Source organism: Chelonia mydas, chromosome 10, assembly GCF_015237465.2.
Source record: "Chelonia mydas isolate rCheMyd1 chromosome 10, rCheMyd1.pri.v2, whole genome shotgun sequence".
In the NCBI taxonomy this organism is placed as follows: domain Eukaryota; kingdom Metazoa; phylum Chordata; order Testudines; family Cheloniidae; genus Chelonia; species Chelonia mydas.
Window position 1 is genome coordinate 38683847 of NC_051250.2, and position 17739 is coordinate 38701585.

At 53.5% G+C, this 17739-nt stretch overlaps 1 protein-coding gene across 8 annotated transcripts in view; it reads right to left on the reverse strand.

Annotated features, from left to right (window-relative positions):
* Window positions 1-9042: 9042 nt before the first annotated feature.
* Window positions 9043-17739, reverse strand: part of LOC102930306 (coiled-coil domain-containing protein 33) — a 31912-nt gene continuing 23215 nt past the window's right edge. For 4 of the 8 annotated variants that reach the window (XM_043523739.1, XM_043523738.1, XM_043523741.1 and 1 more), the window contains 7 exons: window positions 17527-17615; window positions 16544-16675; window positions 14653-14725; window positions 14055-14176; window positions 11777-11863; window positions 10679-10795; window positions 9043-9252 (listed from right to left, as the gene is read on the reverse strand). In XM_043523739.1, coding sequence (XP_043379674.1) covers window positions 9190-9252; window positions 10679-10795; window positions 11777-11863; window positions 14055-14176; window positions 14653-14725; window positions 16544-16675; window positions 17527-17615 — 683 coding nt within the window. In that variant the 3' untranslated portion in view covers window positions 9043-9189. The remainder of the gene's footprint in view (window positions 9253-10678; window positions 10796-11776; window positions 11864-14054; window positions 14177-14652; window positions 14726-16543; window positions 16676-17526; window positions 17616-17739) is intronic. The other 4 variants (XM_043523740.1, XM_043523743.1, XM_043523744.1 and 1 more) reach the window with 4 other exon arrangements.

Genomic DNA, 17739 nt, shown 5'->3' on the forward strand with positions numbered 1-17739 from the left:
CCATATGATCATCCTGGTGGATCAGAGTCCACCTTAGGAGTTTGGCATTAGCCCTTTATCCGTTGACCATGGCAGGGTGGGTGGTCAGTGTACACCATAAAGCACCACCCAAATAGATAGAGCTGCAGCTTTTTAAGAGCCCATCCCAGGGCCAGGCATTGCTTCTCTAGGGATGCCTAGTTCTGCTCTCAGAGGAACAGCTTCTTGCTCAGGTCCACAATGGGGTCTTTCTCCCCCTTCGTAGTGGCCTGTATCAGCACTGCACCCAGCCTTCTGTCTGAGGCCTGTCAGAGAACACCCTGAAGGATTTGTCCAGATCTAGGTTTATCAGCACCAGCCCCTGGATTCGAGCCTCCTTCAGCGCACACAGTGCCCCAGCACTGTTAGGTCCAGACCACCCTTGTCTGGCTTGCCCAAATTACCAAGCTTCGTAATGGGAGCTAAAGTGGGGTACAAACCTTCAGCAGTACCCTGCCATCCCATTAGCGACCCGGGCCTGTTTCTTGAATTGAGGAATAGGCCAATCTCTGGTTATCTTCACCTTGGCTGCCTCTGGCTTTGGGCAGCTGCTTCCCACCTTGTGGCCCAGGTACGACACATCTGCCATCCTCATCTTACCCTTTCCGGCCTCTACCATCCAGCCTACATCCTGGAGGCATCCCAGGCCCCTCTTCACTGGGACACTTGTTTCTCCCAGGTTGGGCTGAAGACATAGATATCATGAAAGTACACCAGGCACAGTCTTCCTCCCGGCTGTGTAACTGATCCCCCAGGCACTGGGAAGTGGCAGGCACCCCCTTGAGGCTGAAAGGTAGGACAAGGAACTCAGAGCCCTATAAGGCTGATGGGAGCAGATTTCAACCTGGCAACTGGGTCCAAAGGCACCTGCCAGTCGCCACTGGTGAGATTTGCAGTAGTGAGGAAAAGCCCGTGCCACACACACCTTGTCTAGGATTTTTTTAATTCTAGGCATGGGGCAGGCGTTGAACATGGTGACAGCATTGAGCTTCCAATAGTGCACACTGGCTCTGATCGACCCATCTTACTTGGGGACCAGCACCACGGATGAGTCCCAGGGGCTGGAGGATGACTGGATCACCGCTAATGCCAGCATGTCACTGTTTTCCCAGAGATTGTGAATGGGGAACACCTCCCATCCCCCCATGGACAGCTAAATTAGTGAGCTCCCCTGATCTCTGCAGGTGGGCAGGGGTTAGCTGGTCAGAGAGGGGAAGTTATTCCAGCAGGAGGTCGGCTCCTGGCTTGGGAGAGAGAGATTCACTTTCCCCACCCTCCCACCTACACGGCTGCACAAACAGTCTCCCTGTCAAAGTACAGCTTCTTCATGTCTACATGGTACAATTGCCCAATTGGGCCGCTCCAGTACATGACTCAGCTGGTTGTTGGTTTCACAGGGCTCTTCCCAGGCACCATGTGTACTGAGCTGAGACCCCCGCCACTTCCGGTCCCCGATCAGGCACATTGTTGTAACAGCCCTTTTGCAGTTTCTGGGCCCCGGCTAGGTTCTTCCTGACCAAACCCGTGAGCTCAGTGAGCTTTCCCCAGAACGATAGTTCAGAATCCACCACTGTTTCCCCATTTATTTCTCATCAAGTCCAGGGGTCCCCTCCTTCTCCTTCCATACACCAACTCAAAAGGGTGGACCCCTGTGAATTTCCGGGGCAGTAAATGTTCTGTACCAGCTCTCGCCGGGTGCGCTGCATCCCCTGATGTTTAGAAGAAGGGACATCCCACCGGTGGTATTTCTGGGAGACCACCAGACACGCTCTCATCACCCACATTTACTTTTCCCTCAGGGAGCCCTTTTTTAGTACTGGGCCACTTTTCTCACCTGGAGCCTTCCCTAGGATCTTGCAACACCATGGCCCACAAGGCCCGCACTTTTTCAAGGAGGGATTCTGCTGCGGTTAGTTCTAGAATTCAGCTGCTGGGTTCAGGGACCAGCCCTCATTGCTGTGCCTTAGTTTTTACCACCTTGGTACAAGGCCTTGGTCTCAATCCTGTTAAGCCTTGTCCCTGGCAACTCACTCCCCGCCATTGGAGGTTCCACACACCCCTGCTGGGCGGATTTCTGGTGCCAGGCCAAGTGGCCCTCCCTGACCTCAGCCACAGGCAAGGACCAGGGTGCTGTCTGGCCAGTTTTTCAGTCCATCCCCCATCAGTATCTCTGCAGGTAGCTGATCATGCACCCCAACCTCTTTTGGGCCCCCATTCAGATGTATCCTCGCTACAGGACTTTAACTGAGGGTCCGATCACCCCCAGCACCCGTGTCCCAGTGAGGGTACGGAATGAGCCTGCTGCTTTCGTTGCTGCATCAAAGCCAGTGTGAGTCTCCTCTCCCCTGTGCAGGGCTGTTGGCCCAGTCAGCTCCAGGGGCTGGCTACGGACAGGCAGATAACCAGAGCTTTGCTGTTCTTCCCACATGCTACTAGCCAGGGGGGAAAATACCCCCCTCTGTGCTGGCTGGGCCATTTTTCCGCCATTCACATGCTCACTGACTTCTGCCCTCTCCACCTTCCAATCTCTGGGTTCAGCTCTTAGGTTCACCTTTACTGGTGCAGGGTTTGGATCCTGACTTAAAGAGACACAGTCACTTCCCACTGATCTGCCGAAGGACCCAAGAAGGTGAATGGCTGCCATCTGGGAGCTTTCCCCCAAGTTACACGGCCCCTCAGCAGCTTGTGAGGTTGCACCACACCCAGAAGAGTCTTGGTCCCAGAACCTCTTCACCCCGTGAATGTCTTCCCACTGACGCCTACCTGTCATTCCCCCTGGGGATCAGAGGGGCCTGAGCCCAGGAATCACAAGCAGACATATCTGCTGGACTTGGAGTGGAAGCCCCTGTGCCTTCCCCACTCCCTTGGCCTGGCCAGCTCTGCCCCAAGAGCTGGCTGGGTGACTGCTTCCCAGCTCACTCTCTCAGCCTGCATTACAGGCTGTCTTCCTTTTGCCCGTTAACCCTTCGAGGGTTCTCTTGGGTGAAAATTTCCTGTGTCTTTGGGCATGACACCACCTTGCATCCTTTTGCTTGAAGTAATGACATCTGAGGTCCCACAGGTCCCAAGGAGGGGATCTGCCTGTTCCGGCATTCGTGGGAACCCCCACCTTGGGCTTCCTGGAGTCTCACCTCTGAGAGGTCTCTGGGTGACTCCCCTTCTGAGTCCCCAACAGGGGGTCTCTCTCCCCCACCCCATCGGCTCTCCATAACCTCAAGTCTGCCAGCGTACCTGCACCTTGCAGGGCTTTGGGCTTCTGAGAGCTGCCCCTATCCAACCAGATTATACACATCCTCTGCAAGAGTGGACCAGCACTCTTTTCCCCCTTTCAGAGAGATATTCTCCCAGCAGGGTGGTGACCTCCTCATATGTGATGCCCAGGGTTTCTTGTGCACCCCGGAATATTTTCCTGTCTGCCTCGGAATCATTCAAACATAAGCGGCAAAGCCTGTTGGAACCTTCCTAGTCCCCAGCCTCTGCACCATCCATTTGGCTGGACACTGGTATGGCCTTGGGACCAAGCATGGAGGTGAGACAGTCTGTTCGCAGGGTCAACCTGGTTCAAATCACAAGTCTTCTCACAGGCAGTGAGGTCGGCATCAATGTACCTCCCGCATTGTACTGGGGCACACTTTGGACTCTAGGCTTCCTGCCAAATTGGCATCTTGGGGTCTTTCCCCACTTACCCCACAGGAGGTGCTCTTGGCCTGCCTCTCCTCCAACTCCAGTTCATGTTTTCACTGCTCCAAGCAGTCAGTTAGTCTCCATTCCTCCGGTTCCAGCTCCTTCGCTTTCAGCTTCACAGTTTTCATCTCTTCATATCCACTGGGGGGAACCCAGGTTGGGAAGCCCTCGTCCTGGCTGGGGAAGGGGGTACAGTGGCCCCCCTGCCACTACCCCAACTGCCCTGCTGCTACTCCCAGGCTCTCCGGGCATCCCGGAAGCCCTGCTAGGATCTGGAACTTGCTCCTCAGACTGGTCATTCTCTACCAGCCAGGCAATCTGTAGTTCCTGGGTGAGCCTCCCAACGCTCAGCCCTCTCTCCCTGCACAGACGTGCAAGGTCCCTTTTAGGAAGCTGGTTCTAGGCCCTTTCCTTGATGGTTCCTTCAATTCCCTTGTTTTATTGCTGGCAGGAAACCATCTGCACGGTGCAGCCACCAACCATCCTCTGCTACCAACTTGTCATGGACTCACAGGATTTATGCTCTCTCCGGGCTCCATATGGTCCCTGGGAGGAACCCCCTTCATTGCAACAGCCCTTCTCGGGGGTCCACTCTCTCTCAGGGGATAAACCTCTCTGAGGCTTCAGCATGCCTGTCTCTCACGTGCAGCAAAAAAAGGGAAACTGAGGCACACACACATAATTCATGTAAAACACTACAAAAATCCCAAACTTTGTCACACCAGGCTAGTTCTGATCCAGTTAGCATGCTAACAACAGCAGTGTAACCATGGCTTCCTGGGCAATGGCTTCAGCTAGTCCCCGGTATACATACCTAGGATTTCAGATGGGCTTGTACTTGGGGCAGCTATTGTGCTGCTATTTTCTGCATGCCAGCTTGATCAGAATAAGCATGATATGACTATCCAATGTGAAAATTACACCTTCAGATCCAGTGTTGGTGTACCTTGGGAAGTTCAAAGCATTTTTACAACCATGCATGAATTTAGCCTCACATTCCCTCCACATTAGCCCCATTCTACAGATTGGGAACCGAGGCACAGAGAGGCATCGCTTTCCCACAGTCACACACAGAGGTGGGATTAGAACTGAGAGCATGCTCACCGGGATTTGCACAGTCTCAGGTTAGTGCAGGAGTAGGCAAACTTTTTGGCTCGAGAGCCACATCGGGGTGCGAAACTGTATGGAGGGCTAGGTCAGGAAAGCTGTGCCTCCCCAAACAGCCTAGCCCCTTCTCCCTATCCGGCCCCTCCCACTTCCCGCCCCCCTCAGAACCCTCCCCATTGAACCCCCCCATTCCTTGTCCCCTGACCGCCCCCCTCCCAGGACCCCTGCCCCTAACCGCCCCCCAGGACTTCACCCCCTATCTAACCCCCCCCGGTTCCCTGACTGCCCCCCCCCCCCACAGAACCTCTGCCCTATCCAACCGCCCCCTGTTCCCCATCCCCTGACCACCCCCTCCCGGGACCTCACCTCCATCCAACTGCCCCCTGCTCCCTGACTGCCCCCCAGGACCTCCTGCCCCTTATCCAACCCCCTGGCCTCGGCCCCCTTATCATGCAGCTCAGAGCAGCATGTCTCGGAGCCGCGCCGGAGCCAGACATGCTGCCGCGCTGCCCTGCATGAGTGCGCATCCCCGCCACCCAGAGTGCTGCCCGCGCAGTGGCGGGGCTGCGGGGGAGGAGGGACAGCAGGGGAGGGGCCGGGGACTAGCAGATGAGGCCCGCGGGCCATAGTTTGCCCACTTCTGGGTTAGTGACATACAAATGCAGGCTGTTTTCTGATGGACACCACCCAGACCCAATGTTCCCTCTAATTTTTGATAGGCCGTGTGCACAAAACATTTCTTCTGTGCAAATTTTTGTGTTCTGTGCAAATTTTTGTGCGCACGGTGTTTCGTCATGTGCGCGGGGTTTAGGATCTGTGTGCACGCGCACACGCACACAGCTTAGAGGGAACAGTGCCCAGACCCTGAGTCAAGCAGAGACCAGGCAAAATGTGGTAATTCTGGATGAGCAATGTGGTAATTTTGGATGAGCTTTGCTTTGTCTTTCTTTGGGATTTCTGAATCTGAAATGCAAGTGTCACGGAGTGTGCGGGATTCCGAGGCCTGCACCCCTCTTCCTGGGATTCACTGTGACTCTCAGCCAGCCAGTAAAATGGAAGGTTTATTGGACAATAGGAACACAGTCTAAAACAGAGCTTGTGGGTACAACCAGGACCCCTCAGTCAAGTCCTTCTGGGGGGCAGGGAGCTTAGACCCCAGCCCTGGGGTTCCCTGCGTTCCATCACCCAGCACCAAACTGAAACCAAAACCCCCCCAGCAGGCTCTCTCCTGCAGCCTTTGTCCAGTTTCCGGGGCAGAGGTGTTACCTCCCCCTCCTGGCTCAGGTTACAGGCTCTCAGCTCTCCCATCCCCAGTGAAACTCCCCTGCCACATTCCCAGGTCAACACTCCCGGCTCCCTGCAGCGTCACAGCAAGACATGCCAACTCTGTGAGAAATGACACCCACAAAAATGATACCTTACCACAAAATTGCTGATTTTCCCATCACTCTCACAGCAATCCAGCCAACTGTAACATGAGGCCAGCAGTAAGAGAATGTCATGGCCATTAGAGTCTGCTACCTTACATTTCCTCTTGCAGTTTTAATTGGAAGGTGGTGTGCCTCACTGCCAGGCCTAAACTTAAGCCTGAAGCTACTGTGTGTAGTATTGCTGTGTGTTGTTAAGGAGCAGCTGACATCTACTTCAGAGGTCACTGCATTTTGGAGATGGGAATAGGAGCCATATTTTGATCTCAGTTACACTTCTGGAGTTCCCCCTAACTTCAATGGAATTGTACCTGCTTGCACCAGCATTGCAAGTGACTCTCACCTTGTATTTGCACTCCTAGGGGGTTGAGAGGTTGTATATGTCTTCAAGGGCAGGTGCTCCCACCAAGGCTCACCACTGAGCTATCATTGTGGTTAGCTTTATGGAAGCCATGATCCCTATAATGCCTGCTGCAAAGACCCGTTAGTGACAATACATTGTAGTACAGGTTTGTACCAAGGTGTGAAAGAACCACTGGACCTGTCAGTGAAAATACCGCTAGATTGGTACCATTGTGTTAAAAATTGTCAACCACTGCTTTCTGCTTTCCATTTATTGGGATCACATTGTCATTGCTGGTGATTTTTTTTTCCAGTGACAACTCTGTAGTGGACTCAAGGAAGATATTTAAGAAATTAGCATGTGAACACAACAATATCTGGTGACGTTCAGCTGGGTGATGATGTTCCAAGAACTACTCAAGGGCAAACAATAAATGTTATAAGAAAAGATGGGCACCAGAAAGTCCATTTCTGTTCCTGTCCAGTGTATTACAGGAGGAGGATGGGGAAGGTGCGGTTACTGAAAGGCACTGGAATTGCACTCTGGAGAGATCCGCGGGATATCTGTGCAGTTGGAGAATAGTTAGAGAAGGACCAGGGATGTGTGGTTGAGTTGCTGGAATGTTGAGGGCTCCCACTCCCCATAGGAAGTACCCATTGGCATGCCCAATTCAGATGTGCCCAATTCAGTGCCCTGATTTGACATGCAAAACAGGCACCTGGCCACGCCAGCGTCCTGCTCCTCCTCACATCTCCAGGCAGCAGGCCTTGACCAGTCAGATCTGAAGGTTCCAGGATACGTGTTCCAAAGTTGCCTTCCTGGCTGGTGATGTGGCCAACTCCCGTGCCATGTTCTGCCTTGGCTATATGCTCCTGCTCTGCCCCCTGCACCTGGCAGACCACTGGGGGCCCTGTTCATTTGTTCAGTTTTAAAATCCCCCACCTCCTTTCCTCCCTCCAGGCTACAGCTGAGATGCTCCAACCCCAACAGGCTGGGATCGCATCACAGGGGTGGCAAAGGGAAGGGCTACTGAAGAAGGGGCAAACGAGACCAGATGTCCTTGGAGGGCCGTGTTCTCATTTGAAGTTGCCACCCCTTAAAGCAACAAGGCAGATGGCACCCCTTTGCTGCCATGGGACATAGCCACTTCCCTTTGAAATGCTGTCATTCCATGGGCTCTGCAAATCAACACGCCTTGTACTGGGGGCAACACCTGTGGGGCCTTTTCCGTATCAGGTACACTTAGCAAGTCAGCCCCAGTGGTGAGCACGGCTCAGGCAGCACCTGCTAACCTGCGTGCGGTGCTCAGAGCTGGTATGGGTGCAGCCCCGGCTGTCACCTGTCTACTAAACCTGCCACACCCAAAGGGGGGTTAGGTATGGGGGCTGCCCTCTTGGCCAATACTGGGGACTGAACCAGGGACCTAACAGCCAACAGCCCGAGTCTCTACAGTGCAAGCTAAGAGCTGGCCCAGCCCCATTCCCTTTGCAGATCGGGAGGCATAGCACACACTGACTGGGGCTAACACCTGCTGCCAGCGGAACGGCGCTAGTGACAAGAACGAGCAGCTTCTGCCACTGCACGAGTGACCCTGGCTGCAAGGATCTGGAGCCCAGTAGCTTCAAACGAGTTCTTGCAGACACGAGGAATGGCAGTCAGGGCAAAGGGCCCTCATGGCCATGTGCTGCTGCTGCTCCCATCACTCATACTAGCCGAGCACCTCACCTTGCAGGGCTAAGTCTAGCCTGGTGGGCCATTCCAGGGGTCAGAATCATCCCTGGTGAAACTCTGCTGAAGTCAATGGGGCTACCCCAGGGATGAATTTGGTCCGTGATGTTTTGCTTCTCTACTCAGGACTCCCTAGGGGGCATAGGCTGCATAGGCCAGCAAAGCATAAAAGAAGTGGACCACAGGTAAAGGGAATGTCAACCTCCATGAACTTCACACGCTTGGAGGCTGAAACTGATCCAGATTGATCATTCAGGCATAGCTGATGTGCTATACAGCGGGCAGCATTCCATCATCACAGCCAAGGAGGGAGAAGGCGGGGAAGGGAAGATACAATAAGCTCAATACCAGCTGCCATCTAACTGTGCTTAGGACACTGCAGAAGTGATCATACAAGGGACCAGCAAAAATCAGCTGCTGAAAACATGCTGAAAGCCAAGCTAAACCGCCTTGGGGAGAGAAACGTACAGATGGTCATTTAAGATGGGGAGGAGATAGGGTTGGGGGCGGGGGGGGGTTACCTGTTGGGGCAGGGGCTTATGTGCTGGTGTTCTGGACCAGATTCAAAGTCCCCAAACCCCAGTGCCCTGTGATAGCACCCATAGCTGGCGCTTCTCCAAGCTTTGATCTGGGCTTCACAGACCAGATCCTATCACTTGGCCAAGCATATCCCTGAGCGCTGACTGGCACAGGTATTTTCCATGGCCATCCAGTCTGCAGTAACAGCACTTGGGGGCTGAGCATCAAGCATTTAATGAAGATCTCCAGTAGACCCCTAGGAGAGGTCTGTTTTTGGTGGGGGGTGGGAAAAGGAGGGAAGACCAGACAGAACATTCACAGTCTTTCCCCAGCACTGCCAATAAGTCCATCTTGCAGAAGGTGTTAGGGCAGAGGATCGAGCATTTGGTGCTTCTTGATATGTGTTGTGGGGTCTGGTGAAGTCTTCTGTGTGGGAGAAGAGAATGAACATCAGGGGATATTCCTGGAATCTTAATTCATCTGTCTCCCACTTCCTTTCAGCCCTTACATTCCTGTGTGCTGGCAGAGTCCTTTGTGTCCAGTGCCCCAATCTCGTGTTCCCAGGGTGTGCTCTGTGAGCTAGCCCTGACGCTACCAGGTTCTGTGACTGGTGCTCTACCACTCTCTCCTCCCAAAGCTTTAACAAGGAGATTCTGCGCTGGACCCTGTATGCCGTTCAGTAATATGCTCGCCCACCTGCCATGCTGAAAACCCCATGCCTGTGGTCTAGAGCAGGCCATGGTGGATGACTGTCCACCCAGCTGAATGGGCAGGGGCAGGTTCTATTCAGTCTTACCCCAATCAACAAATGCAGCCACCCTACAAGATTGGGAAGTCACAAGTCTGACAACAGCCCCCCTGTGATATGGGGAGACGTCAAAGGGCTTAGGTAAAGAGGGCCCTGGCCAACCAGTTGTGATGGAGCCTAAGGGGGTGTGTGTGTGTGTGTGTGTGTGTGTGTGTGTGTGTGTGTGTGTGTGTGTGTGTGTGTGTGTGTGTGTGTGTGTGTGTGTGTGTGTGTGTGTGTGTGTGTGTAGGGGCGGGGGAGGGGGCTAAGAGACTGCTGCAGTCCAGAGAGCACATGGGTGGGTCAGGGAACAGAGGGTAGCCCCGTCCCAACCCTGCGCACTGCAGGGACACGGGTGACTCAGAAATTCATTGTGACCAGCTGTTCAGGCACCAAAATTTAGACCAATGATCTGCCTCTGTGGTGCAGGTGGGTGGAGTCAACCCAACAGTCCCTCCCACAGCAGAGGACTGGCTGGCTATGAGGATCCACTCTCTCCTGCTCTTCTTCCACCTCTGCTTGCCCTGCCTGGTTCTCCTCTTCCTCCCCTCTCCTCCTGGGAGTGTGTGGAGGGGGTGTGATACTGAGCTAGTGTAACCCACACACCTCCTCCTCCTGGCACCAAGACCACTTATAGAGACAGATAAAATGAGTCTGCTCTACAGCCTTCACTAAGAGCCAGCTGGCTTTTAGCTCCTGTGGAAGAGGCTCCAGAGGTTCCTGGTTCAATCCCGCCTGGCGACGACCGGGGTCTGTCGACATTATACTAGCACAAACCACAGAGACTTTCAGCCTGGATATTCTTGTGGGGAGGGGAGGTCCCTTGAGCAGCTTCTGTGCCCTAGAAAGAGTGCTGAGCCCTTACACACTCCCCTATCCTGGCCATCAATCTTTGGCTAAGAAAAACTAGATGGACAATTTTAGAGACCAGTAACGCAGCTCTTACACCAGCCAGATGGACAGTGGCCATGGCAGGAGGGTGAACAGCTGAGTATGAGAGGAGTCAGACTGTAGCTGGGTGAGCCCAGCTTGTGGCTTGGCAGGCATAGCAGGCATGTTACTGACCAGTGAGAAATCATGCAGGATGGTGCTGGATGAGCACCCAAAGCCATGCTCTTGCTCCAGGAGCCGGGTGCTGAGATCCTGCTTCTCCCGCCCCCATTTCCTTGCAGACTCCTCCAGCTGCGAGGGAGAGAACAGATACTCAGAGCACTATGGTAGTGCTGCCCTGCTTGCCCTCTCACCCTGGGTTTGCTCTTGAAGGCAGTGGTGGTGCATGGCATGGCACCACCACTCTGCTCACGGACACATGGGAAACTGACTTGTGCAGCTCACACTGCTCACCTGTGGGTTCCCCATCCAAGCCACACATTCCCCAGCTGGCTGCCTCCCATAACCTATACCCAGCCATACACAGCAAAGCGCTGCTGGAATTAGGGGAAGCTTGGAGAATATGAAACATGGCACCTGGGCAACTGGGTCTTTGAGGCCACACCCAAGGTGTTCCTTTGAGGTCCATTTCCCCTCACTAGTGCTGATTTGGGGACCTGTTAGACTCATGCTGCAGCCTCCTTCGGGGGCTTATTTGTGGGAAAGCCTGTGAAAATGCTCAATGCCAGGGAGGCTGGTGGGCAAAGGAGCTTTTGGACACATCTGCTTTAAGGCCTTGATGCTGCTCTTCTGTGCTCTCCATGGGCTGGGCCTAGGCTATGTCAGAAATTGATGCCTCTCCTTCCACGTTGTTCTCTCGAGCGATGATGAGACTCAAGGAGAAGACTAGTTTGAGATTGATCTTTTCAGCAGCCAGTGCTTGACTGTGGAACTCCCGTCCACAAGAGTTACAACTGACCAGCAACTGATCACCTTCCAGGCCAATTGCAAGAGTCAGCTCTTCACCAGCCAATAAACCATAACAAGTCCTACCCTCCTCTGGGAAAGGAGCAGAGATGAGACAATGCTTTGTCTGCATCTAGCCCCTAAGCCACCTGTGATCATGTATATAGATACCTCAAAGGAAACACCAGATCCGGGGGGCACACCAAGGGGTGAGTCAGGTTGTCAGAGTTCATTCTCATTCATGCCACAGGACCATGCAATGGGTGGAGATTGGGGATGGGATGTGTGTACTGGGGGGATGACCATGAGAAAGGGCATGACAATTACCTGGCTTTCCAGGACACGAATGCGACCTTGCGCCTTCTCCACCTTGGCCAGCAAAGACAGTTTCTCTGAGTTGGTGGAGAACATGTCCTGCAAACAGGTAATACAGCCAGGAAGTGAGATTTAGAGACTCTAGCCCTCCATCCCCTTCCCATCATGACACAGGCTGCCAGTGACCCCTTTCCCCCCACCATTCCATGGAATTCAGATAATGGGAGTGCTGATGCGGGGGGTGGGGAGGTGGGGGAGGAGGTTGGGGTTGGGGGGCAAAAAGCCAGTGAGAGAGGTACTGAACAGACCTTGGATCTGTGGAGGCTGTGATGAAGGCAGCTCTTTAAATACAATATAATATTGCACTGCAGTAGTGGCTAGAGGCTCCAATCAGAGGTCAAGGCCTCATTGTGCCAGGTGCTGTACAAACTTGTCAGCAGAAACAGTCCCTGTCCCAAAGCGTTTACAACCTGATTATGACACTGCACCCCATATTCTTCAGAGTGATATTATGAGAGGATTATGACATAATTATGATGCAGTTTGTACAAGATAAGTCATGTGAGATGTCATTGGAAAAGTTTTGATTTGCTGAATATGATTATCCTATTTGTATGCATGTACCATTTTTGTATCTAAAGTTATGAATATTATCTATGTATCTGTATTTCAAATGTAGTTACACCTGGGTAACGCCCATTACACAAGATACTTTCAGTCTAGATAGCTGGTTGGGAAGGGCCTAGTCAGGGCAAAGAGCCATTAGGGAGAACAATAGGCTTTAGGAGAAGCTTATCTCCCACCTGGTGAGCCTTCCTGAGAACTCCACAGACAACCTGTGAGTGATGGCTGCTATGACTCTACAAGGACATGTGACCAGGCCACATGATGCTGGATTCCATCTTGGGATGTCAGTATTTTTCCACAGATTGGTCTGGGAACCAAGCTTTGGAACAAAGGGTTCCCGCCATATGCAAAAGCTGTATAAGGCAGGGAGTGACATCATCAGGGTAGGGTTCATCACTTCCCACACAAGAAGACTCCTGGAAACAGCTAAGGAACAAAGACTGAACTGGAGGAAAGTGCTGGACCCAGGCTAAAGGGATTTCTAGCCAGTGTATGAAGTCCTGAGAAACCCAAGTTGTAAAGCTAATGCAGCTTGTGCCTTAAGAATCTGTAGCCTGCCTGTACCATCAATTAGGGTGAGAATCTGTTATTCATAGCCAATCTATTTAGTATATTAAGTTTAGTTTGCATTTTTTGTTTTTTTGCTAGGTAATCTGCTTTGATCTGTTTGCTATCCCTTATAATCACTTAAAATCTATTTTTTGTAGTTAATAAACTTGTTTTATGTTTTAATCCAAAGCAGTGAGCTTTGACTGGAGTGCTTGGGGAAAATCTTTGCTTGGTTACTACAAGCGTGCATTGTTCTCTTCACATTGAGGGAGAGGTGGACTGGGTATTAAACCCATATACTGGCCAGATTTGACCAGGGCAGGATGGTACTGCTCTGGGGTCCCAGGCTGGGAAGCCGGAGGTTAGAGAGCCTGCGTGTAACTGCAGCTGGGTGTGTCCCTACCTAAGTTTCCTCTGAGCTGTGCGGCTGCGCAGCAGCCTACTAAGTGCCACACAAGCGGTCAGGGCTGCTGTGGCGCCCCTCCCCCAGCCTCAACACAGCCCAGCCCCAGATCTGCCAAAGCTGGGGAAGAGGCCCCCCCTTCCCTGCCCCCAACCCAGCCCCAGCCCCGACCTGCCATGGCCGGGAGAGAGGCAGGTCCAGCCCTGGAGCTGCCACGGTGTGGAGAGGTGAATCTTCTCCGCAGCCTAGGTGCTGCTGCAGGGAGAGAGAGCTGGGGGGAGTCCTCTCTCCCTGCTGTAGCCCCAGAGCAGCCTGCATCCCAAACTTCTCATCCCTGGACCCACCCCGGAGCCCGCACCCCCAGCCAGAGCCTTCGTATTGGCGCATATAACAAAATTCATTCCGCACATGTGTGGGAAAAATTAGATGGAACACTGGTGTATGAATGCTGGTGAAAGTGCAGGTTGGAGGGCTTTGCAGCTTCTCACAGCAGTACAGTGTGAGAGGGAGCCCAGGCTGGTAGGTCAGGGGGTTCAGTGGTACCCCAGTTCCAGATGGCACCCCGGGGGGAACCCGTCACACTGATAAAGCAACTGAATGGCCAGCCACAATATCCTGCACATGAAGTGAATCACTCCCACTGGCTAACAGGGGACCCTCCCCATGGCATGGCCCCAAGGCCCCATGTGCAGCCCAGTTCCTGAATCTCACCGGCAAGGCTTGCTGCTGCAGGATGATGGGGGAAGAGCGGTAGCGGGCTCTGCCCAGCTCCTCCCGCAGTCTCATGTTCTCGGCTAGCAGGGTGGAGTAGAACTCCTTGGAGAAGCTATCAGCTGGGGGAGAGGAGCAGAGAAGCCACTCAGACCTCTGCTCGGCTCCATACCCTCCAGCACTTTCGCTACCCACCCCCTTCCAGGGAGAGGCCAGGTCATTTCACCTCCCCTTTGCCCCTGCCAGCCTACCATACTGGAATCAGAACCTGGGGCCTTTAGGCTTCCTTAACTGGGGGCTCTGCTTTTCCCTTCCACAGGGCCAGACATCACGTGGAGTAGCAACTTACTCCACAAGTAGCCCCATTGGTTGGTGCTGCCCAACATGAGTAAGGGAGGGGGCAGGGTATGGCCCTGAATGATGAGCCTCTCTGCTGGGTCCCTATGAGCTTCTCCCACCTGCCCCTCATGTGGCCAGTTGAGCTGTAACTTGGCCACTCCCTCCCCTCCTGCATCACTCAGGAGCTACCTGGCTCCCAGATAAAACAGGGCCCAGCCCAGCCCCTGGCTCTCACACAAAAGGAGAGGGGGGCATTTACCCAACGGTTGCTCACAGGTCCTAGCGGCCTCTGGCACCTTCTCCTCCAGCATGCGCTCCATCTTCTCAATCACCTTTGGAAGGCAGAAATTCAGTGGAGAGGGGAGCTCCCATCATGGCCCCTGAAGGCCCACATAACCCTTACAGCAGCAGGGTGCTGCAGAGAGCTGGGGCCTTGGCTAGACTAGATTTGGGGCATGTTGTTAGCACATGATCACTAACAGGGTCTAAACATCTAATCTGCAGAGGGTACATTGCCCTTAACTCATGCTAAACAGGCTGAGGTGAAGCCCAAAGGTTGGCATGTTAAAGGCGGTGTGGCCTTAGCAGCACTAGACTTTTAAAACATGTGAGTCACACATGCTAACACCACAACCCTAGTCCGGACAAGGCCTAGCTCTGCAATGCTGTTGCTGGCCTTCCCTCATGCTCAGTTTGCTGCACTGCTCCCCAGCTGGAGGGGACTGTGTATGGGCCACAGACAATGAACCTCATGTCCTTTAAGGGTGGGTCCACACTGCACATGGGCAGGTCTACATGTAAAATGTGGCAGCGGCACAGAGGAGACGCTGCTATGCTGACGGGAGAGCATCTCCTATCAGCGTAGTTAATCCATTTCCCCAAGAAGCAGTAGTTATGTGGGTGGGAAAAACTCTCCTGTTGACATAGTGTGCTCTCTATGCCAGGAGTTAGGTCGGTCTAACTGGATCACTCAGGGGTGTGGATTTTTCACACCCCAGAGTGACATAGTTATACCAATGTATGTTTGTAGTGTAGACCTGGCCTCAGCTTTTAGCCAAAGCTCTACTTCTGTCCATACACAATTCAGTCTGACTCAGGTCACCAAGCACTCAGGAGTCACAGGACTCAGGTCCTAGGACCCTGCTGGAGTGTGGATCAGAGCCTGAGTCCTGCTATGACTCGGGCTCAAACCCTGTCATTTTGCAGTGTGAATGCAGCTCAAGCTGCAGATCCAAGTCAGAGGGTCTGTGTAGTGCAGTATGGATGTGTTAGCATGGCTGTGAGACCAGCAGTTGTAGAGCCAGCTTTACAATGCAGTGTGTATGCTCAAGCGTGAGCTTGAAGCACCAAGTCTACAAGCCTGGTCCCACAGATCTGGTCTTAGTGTGCAGTGCAGACAACCCTAAGAGACGAGGACCTACAGGGATTGGGCAAAGGGACTGTTAGTCTAGGCAGGAATGCAGTTCTAGAGCAAATCTGCAGTCTGGGGATATGGGGGATCACTGCTACTCAGATCCCAGGATTCCCAAGGCTGTCCAGACTGTAGGCTTTGAAAAGCTGAGTGGCTGATCTGCAGAGCTAGCATTAATTACTGTCACCACGCTCCATACCAGGGATTCAGTGAAAGCATTTGCTTCCCAAAGTTCTGGGCTGGGTGACCCACAGGACTTCAAGATCCCATTCTCTGGTGCATGAGAGAGTTCACGGCGCTAAGCAGATGCCCTGCAGTTGCAGCTCCTATTTCCATGCCAGGTACCAACACAAGAGCCTGAAAAGCCAAGCACTTAATGCAGAATGTTGGCTCATTATGGTGCAGTTGTTTGTAGCGATCCATCCAATACCTTCTGTGTAACACAATGTGCACCTATGCCCTGCCACCAGGAAATGGGTGACAAAGAGGGAGCAGATGGAGGCAGGAAGATCCCACCCTGCTAGTGAGACTATGGGGCCCCGATCCTGTGGGCCTGGGTGATGCTAACAAACATGACCTGATGGGTTTGCTTTGCTGTGGCTTGTTGCAAGGTCTCCCTGTAGGGAGTGCACTATGAGCACAGGGCATGTTGCCCCAGCATGGAAGAGGGGCAAAGCACTGTGGGACACCCAGCTGGGTGCCCTCCCCTCACCCTCCCATGCACCTGTGCTCTGCTTACCCTCTCCTGCTGCCGCACAGTGTCTTCCAGGGCTTTCATCTTGGTGATTTTCTCCTGGTACTTCCTCAGCACCATCTGCTGCTGCTGATGGGCTCGTTGCAGCTTCACCAGATCCTTCTCCCGGTCGTTCTTCTGGTGGGCGAGAAGGGAGGGAAACCATCAGATCCCTCGGGAAGGGAATCAGAATGCACAGGGGATTCTTTACGGAGGTGGATGGACACAGGCAGACCTGTGGTTCTCTCTGGCTCCTAATAGTCGCTGATCAGGCTGCGGAACCATGGCAGGGTGTGACTCGAATTGAGCTGCCAAAGCTACTGGAGTTCACCTGTTACTCCATGTTACTCCACTCTCCTCCCTTGGTCAGTCAGGGTGGCTGCAGGGTTAGGAGAGGAGGGTAATCAGCGGAGAACTCAAACTGCAGCCCCAGTCTCCAGGAGCTTAGTGAGACTGTCCAGGGGTCTTGGAATACTTGCTTCTCCAGATGGCTCCCAGAGCTCCAAGCTGCTTACCCACAGTGAGGGCCTCCCGGGCACCAGGCTGCCCTCTCTGTGTCTGTGTTAATTTCCACCTGTAACCAGGAACGTGCTGCTCCTAGCGTGCAGCTCTAAAGAGTGGTGGCCTCCTTTCTCCTCTGGAGGGGAAGACCCCCAGCATGGGATAGGAGGAGAAAGGCAGAGGGTGTTGGCTGTGCAGCACAGCTGACTTTCACCCTTAGCCTGGCCTCTTGCTCCGCAGGCTGGGGCTGGGGAGCAACCTCTGATGTCCCACGTGCTGAGCCCTGTCTCCACTGTCAAACTCCCTTCTTGCATGCAGCCTTCTTCAGAGCTCCCCTCACTAGGGACAGCCCAGATCCTTGTGCTTGTGCCCTGGGCATCATATCTGTTTGAATTAGACCATGAGGCCCTCAGGACAGGAGCTGTGTACGCTCACGGGTCCCTCTATGGAATAATGACCAAGCAGGCCAAAGCCATCGGCACAGTTACCCGGATCAGCTCATTCTGCAGCTGTTGCACCCGGTCCTTCATCCTGCTCATCTCCACTGTCCCAGCAGCCAGTTTGCGCTTGAGGGCCACTGCAAGAGACCACACAGCCTGGTCAGTGGCACGGGGACATGTCTGAGGGATACAAGCAGCTTCCAGGACTCCCAGGGAATAGGGGACACAGCTATGGGGCAGGTCTATTCACCAAGGCCAAAA